Here is a 16894-nt window from a genome sequence, read left to right as displayed (position 1 = left end):
ATTTACTTGCCCAGGAATGTTTGCGGGGCTGCCTTATCTAGAAACCATGCAGCATAAATCCAGGCTAAGGACAGATTTCCTGGCTGGTAAAGATAAAGGAAAGGAAGGCTTGACCTCCAGCCAAGCAAGTCAACAATGAGAGTTTCTCTTCTGGAAATCTCTTCTAGCCTCATCCTCTCCCTCTCAGATTCATAGATTGTAACGCCAGACGGGACCATTCTGACAACCTAGGGCTCATCTGCCCTGGGAAACTTATGAGAAGAGGAGTACGGTACTATTCTGGTATAAGCCCCTATGTGAATTTACTCTGGAGCAAGGGTCCATGCGGGAGCTGATCACTACTCCAGAATAGCTATTTTGGTTAATTTCCAAGTGTAGACAAGCCCAATGTCTGACCCCCTGTATAGCTCAGGCCAGAGAATGTCATACTGCAACTCCTGCATCCAGCCATAATGGCTGATTGGACTCAAGCGTGTCTCTTAAAGACATCCGGTCTTGATTTAAAGATTTCCAGTGTTGGCGAGTGTCCCCCAAACCCCCAGGTTAGCTCTTCCAAGGGTTAGCAATTAAAACGGGGCATCATTTCTAGTCCAAATCTCTCCAGCTTCAGTTGCTAGCTGGATCTTTGTGCTAGGTGGGATGTGCCGGCCCAGTTCATGGCTCAGGGTGCCACAAGGTGTGGCAACAGATACAGCTGGATTGCAGCAAGCTTCCACTGATGGGACATGCCCTTGCCCTGGAGAAGGGAGTGGCTTGGCCTCTGTGGCCCATCCAGTCCTTGGCCCCTGCTGGCACTGGCCACAAGGAAAGCCAATTGGTGCCACTCCTAGTGTTGGGGTTTGTGTGCCGTGGGTGACCAGGATGAGTCCTGCCACACTCATTCCATATAGGCCACTGACCAGTCCTGGCTGACATGCACCATTGGTTTAACCCTTAACTGGCTATAATTAGACCTTGCTGAGGCTGCTTTTGGGGGCTGACTCAGCCTGGGAAGTAACGTTAAATACACCTGCGAGGGACAGATTTATCTCTGTTTGCTCTGAACCTCTCCCTCCCCTGGTGCATCAAAAAGCTGGGCACTGCCTAGCAATCTCAGCAGCGGCTGATGACCATATGGGACAGTAGGGAGCCCTCTGGATTTTGGGCTGGAAGGCCCAGTTTCCCAGGATGTCTGTTATGTCAAGATGGGTTCAGAACAGCATAAACTTTGCAGCAGGCTAGTGCATGCTCAGTTAAACAAGAGACCAGGGGCTCCAGCTGGCAGAGCTGAGACCTTGGTCTGGGCAAGCTGAAACAGTTGGTCCAAATAAGGGTTGGGTGCAGGGCATCGTCATCTGTCACGCCACAATGCAGGTAAGGAATGTCGGGCATTTATACATGGAAAGGGCCCGGGGTTAATCCAGCAGGCATTCGCTGCCTACATAGTTTTTTGACAGCAGCTATTGGCTGCTGCTTGGCAGTCTCGCTTCCCGTAATGAAGACATTTGTTTGTTCTTGCTGAGAGAGGAGACGGCTTCCTGCAAAATCCTTATGGCTATTATGGTTTCTGTCCCATCCTGGGCTCTCCATCCAACTCTGGGTAAACAGTTCTTTATGGCCTCTATTGCGGAGTATAGGTTTTGCAGCCTCTTAGCTCTGAGCTCACTGCCCCTTCGCTATGCAGATTTTCAACAGGGAGTGTAATTGGCCATTGGAACAATTTACGCAGGGATTTTTTATTTGGACTGTGGTGGTGTCACGGACCATGCCCCTCAGTGCCAGGTGCTGTGCCAACAGGGAGCAGAGAGACAGAACCTGCTCTGGAGAGCTCACAAGAGAAGTCATAACACCCAGCTCTTAACAGAGCACTCTCCAGCAATAGAGCCCAGAGTGTTTTACTGAGGGCTCTGGATGAAAAGGAATTAGTTTGCGCAGTGCATAATTCATCTGTGGAACGCCCTGCTGCAGGATATGGTAAAGCCCAGGACTTTAGGAGACTTAAAGGATTATCCATATAAACATATGACAACAATCCCCCCTCCCTCCGCAATCATTAGAGGGATACCCTTTTTAACAAAGCTTACTGTGAGCTGCAGGGCTGGCTCACCTGCTCACAAAAGGATCGATGCCACCCCAACCTGACAGGCCAGTCCCACAGCCTCACCTGGGCTGGGTCCATCTCCCCTGAAAGGGGTCAATTGCCCTGTGCCAGCTGCAAACCCCCCATGCTCCTGGGCATGAGCTAACCACTAACTGGCAGGGGGCCAGGGGGCTAGGAAGAAACTTCCTTGGGGACAGGTGAGCCTGTCTTGGGATCTTCCTCCTTCTTTTGAAGCAGCAAGCGCTGGAGAGAGGGGATACTGGGCCATTAATCCAGTGATTTAGTGGGCCAAAAATACACCCTAATCTCTCTCTTGTAAGTGGGTAAGGGAAATGACCTAGCGAGTGCACAGAGCTGGGACACAGGAGAGCACCTCCCCTCTCTATGCCTGATCCCCTCTGGCCTCCCTATTTCCCTCCCAAGCTCCTCTCTGCACAGCACCTAGCGCAGTGGGGCCCTGATCCCACGACCAGGGCCCTTAGGAGCTACTGCAATCCAGACCGCTAACCCGGCATGTTATTGGTGCTTTTATGGTCTTGAAATATCACCCGGTTTGCAGCCAGGGTGGTTAATTCCCTGTTTGGTTTGGGGGTGGGGGGTGGGGGGAGGGTCTGGGAGAAGGGAAGAGAAAACAAAATCCTTGAGGCGCGCTGTCTCTTTAAGAGGGAGGTGGCGCCCCACCCTGCCGAGCCTAGAAATCAGCTTCCTCCAAAGCCCAGCTCAAGTCGCTCCGAGGCCGACCCGGGCAGGATGGGTGGCGCGCTGGGGCCAGAGGGGAGCCCCGGCTGGTGGCCCCCCGGGACCTAGCCGAGGGGTGAAATAGATCAGCAAAGCCCCCCGGACTGCATGGGGGGGCTGCAGGAGAAGCTGCCTCTTCGTGCCCAAAGAAGGACCCGAGTAAAGTCCCCCCAGCCCTGTGTGATCCCCTAGGACCAAGGGGGGGCCGGCCGGGTGCGCCCCTTCGCCCTGCCCGCTGCAGTCACCCGGGGTTTCAGCTGCCGGGGGGGGGGGTTTCTGGACCATCCCCCTTGACGGATTCTGGTCTCGGCGTGGGAACCGCAATGGGGGCTCATCGCGGGCTTTGGCAGCGCCCTGGAGTTGCTGAAGGGGGAGCTGGCGTGTGCGCCCCGGGCCCCAGCCACTGGAGATGAAGTGGGGGGCGGCGGGGGGGGGGGCACGGCGGAAAAGCGTTTACACGCCAGCGCCTGTTCCTGTCTTCCACGCCGCATTGGCTGTTCCCACTGGATCGTGACTGCAGGAGACAAAGGTGCCTTGGAAACCGGGCAAGTGGCGGGGGGGGGGGGGGGGGGGATTATTCCGGCCAGCTCCCTGCCAATAGAAGATCCCTGCCTACGCCACCTTTCTAAAAGTGAACTATATTAAAAAACCAAACAAGCCCAGACCTCTGGTGGTGCTTTGCTCCAGAGACCGCAACGCGCGTTGCAAAGGTGAGTCGTCTTACCCCTTGCCTTAGAGATGGGGAAACTGAGGCAGGAGGCAGCGACTTGCCCCAGGTGTCAGAGCTGGGAATAGACGCCTGTCTCCTGACCCCCAGTGCATGGGTCATCTTGCCTCCAGTCTGGTGCTAAATGGGGCCTGCCCCGCGGCATCATATTAGTCATCTGCGTTTCCTTTCCTGTCTCCCCTGGGGAGCCAATCTCGGTTCTCCTAAAACCATGGCATCCGCTTTCAGATAGCTGGCAACTGAAATCACGTTCCCTATTAAATGGCCTTTCTAGACCATTTATACATGTTTACTAGACTCCTCAACTGTCCTGTAATGATCTAATCAACCAAAATTGCAACCACAAAGCTTGAGAGCGGTGGTGAAACGTCTCCTGGTCACGTAACACTTGTGATATGGAAATACTGATGCCAATAATAATTTTCCATCTCAACTGCTTCCCTTTCCTGCCCCCCAAGAAACTGGGGGTTTGACTAAATAGCTTTAGCAAAAAAGTGTCTACTTTATGCAGACCAGGCTGGTGTTTTTGGTTTGATTTTTTTTTAAAAAAATCACATGGGGGAGGGACTCGTTTTAGAAAGGCACCGGAGGGTTTGAGGTCTGAAAGTTGAATCTAATTGAAGTGAATGCTTCCTGGGCAGTTTTTCATTAATATCATCAATGTGTCGAGTGGCTTTCATTTCCGACGACTCCAGAAAGCTTTATGGGCTTACTAGAGTTATTGGTGTTGGATTTTAGCCAGGGCACTCTGAACTAGTCATAGAATCATAGACTATCCGGGTTGGAAGGGACCTCAGTAGGTATCTAGTCCAGCCCCCTGCTCAAAGCAGGACCAATCCCCAATTTTTGCCCCAGATCCCTAAATGGCCTCCTCAAGGATTGAGCTCCCAACCCTGGGTTTAGCAGGCCACTGCTCAAACCACTGAGCTACCCCTCCCCCAATGTGAAACCAGACATGATGATGGATGTTACAACTTGGTCCAAGTGTTTTATGGCAGCACTGTAAGACCGTGAAGAAAGACACTGAAGAAATCTGCATCTGGGGAGCATCGCTGCCCCGCGTAATGTACTGTAATGGTGTGAACAGCGTTGCAATCTAAATTAAGAAAACTGAAGTTGACGTAAAGCTACCTGATATTATGACTAGGGGCACTGGGATGCTATCAGGATTTTGGGAGGGACCCCAATGTATATGTACAGTAGCTAGCACGTGGCTCATCCCTGCCGCAAACTGCTTACCCTCTAAAACGGGTGGGCAAACTTTTTGGCCTGAGGACCACGTTTGGGTATGGAAATTGCATGGCAGGCTGTGAATGCTCACAAAACTGGGGGTTGGGGTGTGGGCGGGGGTGAGGGCTCCAGCTGGGGGGTATGGGCTCTGGGGTGGGGCTGAGGATGAGGGGTTGGGGGTGCAGGAGGGTGCTCCAGGCTGGGACTGAGGGGTTCAGAGGGCAGGAGGGGGATCAGGGCTGGGGCAGGGGGTTGGGGCACGGGAGGGGTTCAGGGTTGCAGGGTCCGGGCGGTGCTTATCTCAAGCAGCTCCCGGAAGCAGCGGCATGTCCCCTTTCCAACTCCTATGCAAAGGCATGGCCAGGTGGTTCTCCACAGTGCCCTGTCTGCAAGCGCCACCCCGCAGCTCCCATTGACTGTGGTTGCCAGCCAATGGGAGCTGTGAGGGCGGCTCTTGGTGGGGACAGCATGCGGAGCCCCCTGGCTGCCCCTACATGTAGGAGCTGGAGGGGGGACATGCCGCTGCTTCTGGGAGCTGTGGAGAGTGGGGCAAGCCCCCAACCCTGCTCCCCGCCGGGAGCTCGAGGGCCGGATTAAAATGTCTGGAGAGTCGGATGCGGGCTGTAGTTTGCCCACCCCTGCTTTAAAAGCATGTACCAAGTGTAGAACAAACAGTAGGGTAGATGAGGATACAGGAGAAGGGCAAGCTTGGACAATTACACAGGTGATTTCTGTAGCTGTTTTTTTCCCCTTCTCGTTCCACTTCAGAGGTGGCCGCATTTCAGTGGTGGTTTAAGGGCTTGTGTACACATGGTACAGCTGTTCCTGAAGAGTGCAAGGTGCCGGATACTCTATTCCGGAACAAGAGTGCCTTGTTCCTGTTTATCTTAATCTCTGGGTTTAGCTAAACAGGGATAAAACACTTATTCTGGAATAAGACTCAGCGCATGGAGTTATTCAGGAATAACCCATAGTTAATGCTTCAATATGCTGGGCTCTCTGAGACTGCTTACAACTTGCCGTCCTCTGGGAAGAAAGTTGCAATAGAAATCCTAAGGTGAACGCTCTCTCCAGACTTGTAAAAGCACAAAGGGCAGCTGGATTTCAAGGCCAGAGAGGATCGGTATATGGTTCTGTAGCTTGACCTCCCACATAGTGCAGACCAGGAAATCTCACCTGTGATTGTGAACCTGCAGATGGTCAGGAAATCTTTAACTTTGTTTTCAGTCAGTTCTTCTTGACCAGATTTTGAGTTTTAATTAAAAAAAAAAAAAAAGCCATGTTTTTGGCCAAAATGTCGGTGGTCAACCTGAAGTTTTCAAGGTCGGGGGTGCGTGTGGGTGGGGAGGGGAAGTGTTGACTACTCAGTTTCCCATCGCTCTTGGAAAACCCATCTTTTGCCAAAACAAGTCTTGAACGAAATACTTCAACCTGTTCCAATCAAACACCACCACTTCTGGATCCATTCGAGCGGGTCTCCTAGAGACATCCCGTCTCGCTGTAAAGACGCCAAGGGTTTGTCTTCAGTGCGTTGTCGGTTTGAGCTATAACTGGAGGTTGGCCCTAACCCGACTCCCACTCCCACACAAATCACTCACTTGAGTTGTGCTTTAGATTTGAGCTAGGTGGCCCACGGGCTGGCGTGGGAGGAGCGAGGAGGTTGGTGCTCAAGTGACGAATGCAGGGGGGGTTGTGGCAGCTTGAATTGTAGAACTGGAGAACCATGGGGTTAGAAGGGACCCTAACCCCTGCCCAGATGCAGGATTCGTTGTGTAGCTCGAATGGGAAGCATTCTGCCCTGAGCTAGGCTAGCTCAAGTGGACGAACGCCTGCTATCTGTTGCAGTGAAGACGCGTCCGTCCTGAGTGATGGAGAAGCCGTGCTTTTCACGCTGGCATAGCCTCTTCCCATGTGACTGAGCGGCAGGGGACACAGAATACTGTGGTTTCATAGTAGCAGCCATATTAGTCCGTATCCGCAAAAAGAACAGGAGTCCTTGTGGCACCTTAGAGACTAACCCATTTATTTGAGCATGAGCTTTCGCCCTCCTGCACCCCCAACCCCTCATCCTACAGCTCGCTTCATCGGATGCATTCAGTGGAAAATACAGTGGGGTGATTTATATACAGAGAATACTGTGGGAAGCATTTCCCATTGTGAGTATCCGGGTATTGACCCAGCTTCCTTGCGGTTTATCTTCCTCCCATTTGTACTTTCTGAAAGTCTCCCTCTGGCTGCCGTGTTCCTCTAGCATTGCACAGAAGCTGGGGGTGGGGGTTGGTCCGAGAAGCCAGTCTGAGACACAGCATGTCTCCCCAACCTGTGTCTATAGGGTGACCAGACAGCAAATGTGAAAAATCGGGATGGGGGTTGGGGGTAATAGGAGCCTATATAAGAAAAAGACCCAAAAATCGGGACTTTCGCTATAAAATCGGGACATCTGGTTACCCTATATGTCTACAATGGGTGGCTAGTGAGCCCAGTTGATTCATCTTGTGTTGCTACTTGCATCCAGTAAAATGCTGCTTCTCTCTTGATCTAGGACTGTCTGGGGCTGGCATGGAAGGGACAGCTGCCCCCTGCAGCGCTGTGCTTAGCTCCCCATCTGTCACCTGAGGGGCAGCACCTCTTGCTCTGTAAGTGGCATTCTCTCCCATTGTTGAGCCAAGATCTGTTAGCCGGGGGGTAAAATGAACACAAAGATCGCTGGCCCCATGGAACTGTGGGAAGTGAAGTGCCGGATGGGAGTGGCCAATATCCAACCTCTGTCTGGGATCACGGTGATCTAATCGAGAATGTTAGGTGGTGGGGGATATTGAACTAGATGGAGCTGTCTTTGAGGCAGCAAAGAGATGGGGCTAGAGGCATCATTGGCTTGTCCTGCATGGCAGGAAGGAGGTGGAGGGAATAAAGTGGGTTAATAGCTGGATCTGGTAGGGCAGGCGGATAGGAGGTGGGGTCTTGGGGGGTGGGACTACAGGCCAATGGCTTGGTCCAGGATGCTGGACTGGATGTCTCAATGGGCTAGGGATTGTGCTGCTGTAAATGTCCAATCTGCAAAACGAACCATTGGTAATTCAGTGGTGCAGAGCGTACTGTGGGGTGGTAGAGGTCTCTGCTCTACAGGTGAACGTTAGCATGCGGACAGGTCTCTGAAAGTAACGTTAGAGGGCATTTCACAGGACGTCCTACTCTCTCAATCTTTCAGGCGAACAAACATGTGAAGAGAAGACCATGCGCCCACTAGCTGGCATGTGCGTAGCTTTGTGCCTGGTGATCGTGGGACTGGCAGACGGGGCTGACCCGTGCCTTGTCTCTGCCAACAATGAAATCGCCACCTGCAAGGGTCAGAACCTGAACCGCGTTCCCCAGCATCTTCCCTGCACCCTGCTCAGACTGGATCTCTCGTATAACAAGCTCAAAGAGATCACCGCAGGGGACTTCTCAGCGCTGACCCGGCTGCAGAGCTTGGACCTGGGCTACAACAACATCTCGCACATCGTGGAACATGCCTTCGTCTCCAACGTCCAGCTGGAGGAACTCAGCCTATTCAACAACTCCCTGCGCCGGATCCCCTCGCTGGCCCTGAAGCCTCTGAGGAAACTGAGGCGGCTGGACATGTCCAACAACTTGTACCTCCGCTCAACTCTGGACGAGGTCTTCAGCACTCTGAGGAACCTGCAGGAGTTCTCCATGGGTGGGTCTCTGATCCAGACAGTCGGCAAGTGGGACTTCCTCCCGCTGAGGGATATAGCCTTGCAGAAGTTTGCCCTGAAGACAGCGTCCAGCCTACTGGAGTATCAAGAAGGGGCATTCTCGGTGCTCAATACCACAACCCTGTGGTGTGACATAGCCCTGGACAAAAATGCCCAGGCCTTGCCCATGATGCTGCGGGACCTGAGGGGTAAGCCGCTGCAGTACCTCCGCTTCCGCAACCTCTTTGAGTTCACCTACTACACTGAGTCCACAGATCTCTTCTCTGGCTTGGCCGAGGTGCGAGCCAGCAAGCTGGTCTTCTACCGGGGCAAGTTCAACGAGAACCTGCTACGTCTGGCCCTGCTGAACATCCAGAAGTCCAGCATCCGTGACCTCTCCCTGATGGCCATTGACTTCGCCCGCTCTTCCCAGTGGAACCGCTCGGAAGCAGGCATCACCAACCTGACCCTAGACAGCTTGTTGCTGAAAGACATCAGCAACCCCGACGTCCTGCGTTTCGATTGGACCTTCACCTGGTTCAGCGGCGTGGCCAACCTCTCCATTCTCAACATCAACTTCAACTTCGTGCCCTGCGACACCTGGGACGAGATGCGCAACGTGGTGACCCTGGACATCTCCAACAACCGATTGAGGGATGCCTACATCTACAACCAGGGCTGCAACTACCAGGACATCATGCCCAAACTGGAGCGGTTCCTCATGGCCAAAAATGAGCTGACCAGCCTGTCCGTAGTGGCTAAGCTCACGGCCAATTGGCCTCGCCTGACCCATATCAACGCCAGCCACAACCGCATCGGGGGCCTGAAGGAGACGGCGTGCCAGTGGAATCCTGGCCTGGTCTGGCTGGCCCTGGACCACAACACTGTTACCATGGAGATCTTCAAGTGCCTGCCCATCACCCTTCACTACCTGGACCTGTCCTCCTCTGAGCTGGACCGGCTGGAGATGAGCTACTTTGTCCGCTGCCAAGACCTACAGGAGCTGAAGCTGAGTGGAAACAAGATCAAGTTCATTCCCTCAGAGTGGAGATGCCCCAGCCTGCGAATACTGGCCATGGATGGCAACTCCTTTGGTGTCATCAGCAAGGGCTCCTTCGTCAACATGCCAGAGCTGACCAGCCTCAAGGCCGGGAACAACCCCTATCACTGCACCTGTGACCTCTACGGCTTCCTGCAGGAGACTCGGAGGAAGGGTAAGCTGACCCTGCTGGACTGGCCTGGGGGCTGGACGTGCTTCCATCCGGAGTCCCTGCTGGACGTGGGCGTGGCTGCCTACACCCCGGGGGTGACGGAGTGCGATGTGAGGGTGGTGGTGGCCATCTCTGTCTCAGTCACGGCCGCTGTGATCATTGCAACCATAGTGCTGTGCTGGAGGTTCGACATGCTGTGGTATCTGCAAGCCACCTACCGCATCGTCCGTTCAAAGTACCGCGCCCGCCACGCTCACCCCACTCGGGCCTACACCTACCACGCCTTCATCTCCTACAGCTGCTCAGACGCCGACTGGGTGAGGCAGGAGCTGCTCCAGCGGCTGGAGAGCTCCAGCCCCCCGTACCGCATCTGCATCCATGAGAGGGACTTCACACCGGGCAAGTGGATCATCGACAACATCATCGAGAACATCGAGAGCAGCTACAAGATCATCTTCGTCCTCTCCCGCAACTTCGTCGACAGTGAGTGGTGCAACTACGAGCTCTACTTCGCCCACCAGCGGGCCGTGGGGCTGGGCTACGAGGACGTCATCCTGGTGGTGAAGGAGGCCATCGATCCTCAGAGCCTGCCTCACAAGTTCTGCAAGTTGCGGAAGATGCTGAGCACCAAAACTTACCTGGAATGGCCTTCGGAGCCTAGCCGGCAGCCTTTCTTCTGGGTACAGCTCAGGAATGTGCTGGGGAAACCAGGAGTGGCCGAGCCCAGCCAGGACCAGGTCTCGCTGGCCAGCGTGGAGTTGGGCTCAGATGAGAGTGTGGACAATCTGGCTGAAGAGGAAACTGCCATTGACGCCGTGGCTAGCCCTGCAAGCTAGCGCTCGCTTGGACTCCAGCTCCATGCTGCCCCTGCTCCTGAGCTACGTGTCTCGCACAGTGCATTCGCATGCTGATGTCCTGCTTTGCAGATGTGGTGGGAAGAACATTGCTCCAGGTCTTGGCCAGCTCTCCAGTATTCCATTCCCTACGCACTGTGACCAAACAGAGTGGAAGGCATGAACGGCTACTAAACTCCAGACCCAGATTTTTCGGAAGGGAGCAACGATCTTATTGGCCTGACTCGAGACCCCTTTTAAAGGAGCCTCTCAGTTAGAGTGCTGAGCACCCGCCCTCTGAAAATACGGTGCCCTTTCAAAGGAGCACGTGAAATATCAAGGCACCTAAGTACTACCTAATGCATTGTATTTACCCGCTAGCCAATGGGAGACCCTAAGCTCCTGGGCTGGGAGTAAGGAGCCCCCCTATTCGAGGTCAGCACGAGTCTGCCGTGCAAGGCAAACTCCGAGAACGTAGCCAACCTGTGTGTCCGCTGTTTGTGATCCTGCCACCTCTCGTTTCTCCTGAAGGTTTAACCAGAGACAGTATTGCCAGGCAAGTCGTAATGGAAGGATACAACTTTGCTAGGGCTTGTGCACTTTAGTATCTGGGTGAAATTCATCCCTTTGCAGCACAAGCCGCTTACGTCCCAGCTGTTACCCGCTCGAGGACATCAGTGCTGTGTGCAGCTTCCGCTGACCCTTTTCCTGAGTGAGCGGCACCCTCCGCGGAGGAGACATTGACTGAGGTTTCTTCGCTCCAGGTGTCTTGAATCATGGCTGTCGGGATCGGTCCGTACAGCAGCCACAACCTGAGCACTCTGCACTTCTGATCATTGAAAGTGACCAAAACAGGCACCTTTATCTGCTCCAGGTATGCCTCTGCCAAAAATCTGCTTATTTTACTGACCTCCAACTCTCAGCTGCATTGACTCCTGCTGGGCTATGGCGCACCAAGCTGGAGTCTCGTACCATGAGCAAAACTGCCAGTGAAGTTCCAGTGGCAAAATCTTCCATCTCCCCGGTGATGTGACTGGATAGAGGAGGTCCCTAGTGGGGAGGGGAAGGGGGCATTTGTGCTTGAAACTGCAATCTGAGCCCATCCGAGCGGGATTCGTGGAGCCAGATAGCGGAAGAACGTATTTCTGTTGCGTTTATTTTAGGGCTGTCGATTTTAATAGCCGTTAACTCATGCGATTAACTCCAAAAAATTAATTGCGATTTAAAAAATTAATCGCAGGTTTAATCGCACCGTTAAACAATACAATATCAATGGAAATTTATTAAATATTTTGGATGTTTTCTACATTTTCAAATATATTGATTTCATTACAACACAATACAAAGTGTACAGTGCTCACTTTATATTATTTTTATTACAAATATTTGCACAGTACAAAGGATAACCAAAAGAATAGTATTTTTCAATTCACCTCAGACAAGTACCGTAGTGCAAGCTCTCTCCTGAAAGCGTAACTTACAAATGTAGATTTTTGTTGTTACGTAACTGCACTCAAAAACAAAACAATGCAAAACTTTAGAGCCTACAAGTCCACTCGGTCCTACTTCTTGCTCAGCCATTTGCGAAGAGAAACAAGTTTGTTTATCTTTACGGGAGGTAATGCTGCCCACTTCTTATTTACAATGTCACCTGCAAGTGAGAATAGATGTTTGCATGGCATTTTTGTAACCGGCATTGCAAGGTATTTAAATGCCAGATATGCTAAATGTTCGTATACCCCTTTATGCTTTGGCTACCATTCCAGAGGACATGCTTCCATGCTGATGACACTTGTTAAAAAAAATTTTTTTTAAAAGTGTTAATTAAATGTGTGACTGAACTCCTTGGGGAAGAATTGTATGTCTCCTGCTCTGTGTTTTGCCCACATTCTGCCATATATTTCATGTTCTAACAGTCTTGGATGACAACCCAGCACATGTTCTTCATTTGAAGAACACTTTCACTGCAGATTTGACAAAACACAAAGTAGGTACCAATGTGAGATTTCTAAAGATAGCTACAGCACTCAACCCAAGGTTTAAGAATCTGAAGTGCCATCCAAAATCTGATCGGGATGGAGTGTGGAGCATGCTTTCAGAAATCTTAAAAGAGCAACATTCTGATGCAGAAACTACAGAACCCAAACCACCAAAAAAGAAAACCAACCTTCTGCTGGTGGCATCTGACTCAGATGATGAAAATGAACATGTGTTGGTCCACACTACTTTGGATTGTTATCGAGCAGAACCCATCATCAGCATGGATGCACGTCCTCTGGAACGGTGGTTGAAGCATGAAGGGACATACGAATCTTTAGCCCGTAAATATCTTGCGATGCCGGCTACAACAGTGCCATACAAACGCCAGTTCTCACTTTCAGGTAACATTGTAAACAAGAAGCGAGCAGCATTATCTCCAGCAAATGTAAACAAACTGGCTGAACAAGAAGTAGGACTGGGTGGACTTGTAGGGTCTAAAGTTTGACATTGTTTTATTTTTTGAATGCAGTTATTTTTTGTACATAATTCTACTTTTGTAAGTTCAACTTTCATGATAAAGAGATTGCACTACAGTGCTTGTATGAGGTGAATTGAAAAATACTATTTCTTTTATTTTTACAGTGCAAATATTTAATCAAAATATGAAGTGAGCACTGTACACTTTGTATTCTGTGTTGTAATTGAAATCAATATATTTGAAAATGTGGAAGACATCCAAAAACAATTATATAAATAGTATTCTATTATTGTTTGCCAGCGCGATTAATCGCGATTAATTTTTTTTAATCGCTTGTCAGCCCTAGTTTATGTAATGTATTTATGCTGTACCTTTAACCACAAGGGCCCATTAGAGATGACCGGTTTCATTTCAGCCCACTGAGTCGACACCATGGGACTAATCTGCCCTGCCCCTTTGGGGATCTTTGCCATGGGGCCGAGTAGTCTCCTGTGAGCTTCGCCGCCTTTGCATTGTGACTCATGGAAAGCAGAGGGGTTCCCTTAGCGCAGGGGAGGGCAAACTTTCTGGGCTGAGGGCCTCATCTGGGTGAGGAAATTGTATGCAGGGCCGGGGTTGGGGTGCGGGAGGAAGTGTGGGGAGTGGGAGAGGGTGCGGTGTGTAGAAATGGGCTCAGGGCAAGGGATTGGGGCAGAGGAGGGGTGCGGAGTGTATGAGGGGGCTCAGGGTAGGGGGTTAGGGTGCAGGAGGGAACTCAGGGCAGGGGGTTGGGGTGCAGGAGGGGCGTGGGGTGTGGTGGGGGCTCAGGGCAGGGGGTTGGGGGTGCACAGTGCAGGCAGGGGGCTCAGGGCAGGGAGTTGGGGGGTGGGGTGCAGGAGGGGTTCTGGATCTGGCCCGGCGCCACTTACCTAAAGCGGCTCTGGGGTGGAAGCTCCCTGGCTGCCCTGGCCCCATGCCATGCCGCTCCGGGAAGCAGCCGGCACCATGTCCCTGCACAGCCCCTGGGGGGGGCCACAGGGCTCCATGCGCTACTCTTGCCATGCCTCCAGGTACCTCCCCTGAAGCTCCCATTGGCTGCGGTTCCTTGTCCCCGGCCAATGGGAGCTGCGGGGGCGGTGCTTGGAGGCAAGGGCAATGCACGGATCCCTATGTGCCCCCCGGCCCCTCCCCCTCCCAGGGCGTGGTGCCCGGCGCTTTGGAGAGCAGTGCAGGGCCTGCGCCTCCACGGGGGGGGGGGCAATCCCGCAGGCCAGCTCCAAAGCCCTGAGGGGCTGTCGTTTGCCCACCCCTGCCTTAGTGTGATCCGTTTCTGGGGTCTCCAACTGGCCTGCGTTACTAAGCTCCTGAGATGATAGGCCAGGCCTGCTGAAATGTGGGGCAGGGGGCCCAGCCGAATGGGGCTACTGGCAGTTCTTGTCGGGGTTGCCCATGCACTTAGCATTCGCTGGGAATATGGCAGGGAAGTCCGTTCTGATCCTGTGGTGGAGGCGGGGGTATCTCTTCCAAGTTACACTCAGACATCTGAAATCGAGCTTCTATTTCCGCCCCCCTCATTGACTTCCTTAGGGGCTGGCCTCCCTACAAGAAGTTGCACTGTCTAGAACGGGAAGCCCAACTCCAGAGTTCTGCTTGTGGGTCTGATCCTCTCTGGGTGCTTCTGTTTCCCCACTTTTACAGATTTTTTTTTGCGGGGTGCTGGGGGCGGGGAGGGCGAAATAACTACTTGTGAGAACAAATGTATATAAGGCGCTAGTATTTCGAACCAGCTGTCCCCGAATTCATACTGGCTCTGACTTCAAATACTTTCTCCCCTGCGTCAATGCACCTTCTTTCAAACGAAGTCGTTGTGGGTTTTTGTTTTTTCAATGTAAAGGTCTCAAAAGGACCACAGGGCTCTGAGCAGGGCTCCCCGCAGGAGCCTTTGAGAAGTGACGTACAGCATGTTGCTGACTCTTTATATTTAATAAAAGAGTGATGTCTTTCCTAGCGTGGCTGCACCGTGGTTTTCAGGTGGGACGCTCTCAAACGGCCTTAAGTGAGCTGGAGGCAAAGTGAGTGCGTGTGCGAGTGACACACACGCGTGTGCACACACACCGGTGGCGGTGGTGGTACAAGCCCTGTGCACTTGTTTGGGGGAGACGCGTGACATACAGGGCCCTGTCTCACCGGGGCAGTGTTGTACAGGTGAGGGGTGGGGATGAAGACCTGGATGGAGGGGGCATATATAGGGGGATGCAGGAGCCTGGCCCAGGTGACCTCCCCAGGTCCCTTCCAGTCCTACGATAGGAGCGTGTGTTAATCCGTTGTCTATGCAACGCTGCAGGCGAATGGGGGGATGGGAGAAACTCCCTCTCAGCCCGCACAGGTCATGCGGGGGCGGTAGGGTTAAATAAAGGGTCAGTGTTCCCGCGTCCGATCCCTTCCCGATGCCCGACTTGCCAGCCCCAGGGTGGCGAGAGTTTGCCTGCAGAGCCAGACGGGCGGTACCCTGCGCTCAGTGGTTTTCGGGAAGGTTGGAACCGGCGAGGAAGTTGGCTCCACGTGGGATGTGGTGGAGAGAGGGAGCCGGAAGGGGCGGGGGGGGCCGCTCGACCTAGGCCGACCCCTCAAAGCAGCAGCCTGTCTGTCCCCCCGTGCGTGCACGCTGCTGGAACAGGCTGGTTCAGTGTTGGGTTTGCACGGAGCGGGTGAGCCGCCTTGCCTGGCTTGGGACCCTGTTTACCCAGGTGTCTGTTCCAAGCAGGATGCTGGCTTGGCTGGGAAAAAACCTCCCTTCTTCACCCGTTGGGAAAATAACCCCCAGCCCTCCTGGGGGCCCAGTAGTAGCTGCTACCGCAGGCTCCAGTCCACCACTAGGGGGCAATATCGCACCACTCCCCTGCACCAAGCTGCAGTGGGCTAAAAGCCATGCAGGGCTGGGGACGGACAAGGGGGGAACATAACTCTGGCAGGAAGGGTTGGAATGGACTGGAGGGGAGCGAAGTGCGGGGCACAGCCCGTGAGGGGCAGCCAGAATCCAGGCTTCCCTGGAACGAAGGGCACCGAGTCTCCCTCCAGCTGCAATGCTGCCGTTCTCTTGCAGAAAGTCGTCCCCCCCCCCCACGCCTCTCTATACACATGTGATCCCCTGTACTACCACGTTACTGTCTCTGTAGGGTCCTCTTCCGTGCCCCCCCCCCACCAAGCAGATAAATCCTCCCCTGCTCCAGTAGGAAGAGAGGAAACAGCCACCCTGGAACAATCCCAACGGCTCATTTGCAGTCCAGATTCTCTGCTCATGGAGACGCTTGCACCTGTCTGTGACTCCAGGGAGTAAGCCCCTAGTCCAGTGCTGGGTGGGGGAGGTAGAAGGGGGGTGTCAAGCCAGGTCTCAGCAGGTGCATTTTAAGCATGGTCTTATAAAGCTGCTGCTCTTAGATTATGATTGATTTTCCCCCCTCCCCCCCCCACACCCCCACACACAGACAACCTCACTTTTCCCCTGGAGCACTTAAATACTGCTTGAGCCCATGTGCATCTGCCAGCGGGCCCAGGGTTCGGGAAAATCCTTGGCAATGCACTTGCTGGTGCAAGACTAGCCCATGGCAAGAGGGCATTTCCTCCCCCCCCCGCCCCATCTGCTGCTTGGTTTGTGCCCTGAAGCAGGAGGCTGGGTGGATATAATTTTTCCTCTTGTATCTTTTCTCCCTCCTCTGTCTGTCCCCTGTGAGTGAGGCCCAGGCCCGTCGAGTTTGAGGCTCTGGCTGACATTCCGGGGCTGCGTTTGTCAAGTGACTCTTCGGTGGTCTCCGATTTCCGACGGCACTCGTCTCTACCACAGCACAGCCGCCTGCAGGCGAGTGTAGTCGTGCCCTCTCGGGGTTCTCAGCGGAGTGAGTTGGGATTTTTGAAGGAGCTTGGGCACTAGGCGCCCCTATTTTAC

General features: G+C 53.2%; 1 protein-coding gene across 2 annotated transcripts; it reads left to right on the top strand.

Annotated features, from left to right (window-relative positions):
* The first annotated feature begins 3391 nt into the window (after positions 1 to 3391).
* On the top strand, positions 3392 to 16782 carry LOC140902493 (toll-like receptor 2). 2 transcript variants are annotated; one of them, XR_012156074.1, is made up of 4 exons: positions 3392 to 3528; positions 7318 to 7411; positions 7984 to 11388; positions 16683 to 16782. XR_012156074.1 is itself a non-coding variant. In XM_073322623.1 (3 exons), the coding sequence occupies exon 3, from the start codon at positions 8010 to 8012 to the stop codon at positions 10515 to 10517; it is 2508 nt and encodes an 835-aa protein (XP_073178724.1). In that variant the 5' UTR covers positions 3392 to 3528; positions 7318 to 7411; positions 7984 to 8009; the 3' UTR covers positions 10518 to 11777. The 2 variants fall into 2 exon arrangements, 1 of the variants encoding a protein (XP_073178724.1); XM_073322623.1 differs by lacking the exon at positions 16683 to 16782 and having other exon boundaries at positions 7984 to 11777.
* The last annotated feature ends 112 nt before the right edge of the window (positions 16783 to 16894 follow it).

This window comes from Lepidochelys kempii, chromosome 24 (assembly GCF_965140265.1).
Source record: "Lepidochelys kempii isolate rLepKem1 chromosome 24, rLepKem1.hap2, whole genome shotgun sequence".
Lineage (NCBI taxonomy): Eukaryota > Metazoa > Chordata > Testudines > Cheloniidae > Lepidochelys > Lepidochelys kempii.
This window is presented reverse-complemented; position numbering and strand designations above follow the sequence as displayed.

Coding starts and splice junctions, on each gene's coding strand:
- LOC140902493 (XM_073322623.1), top strand. CDS start 8,010: ATGCGCCCACTAGCTGGCATGTGCGTAGCTTTGTGCCTGGTGATCGTG.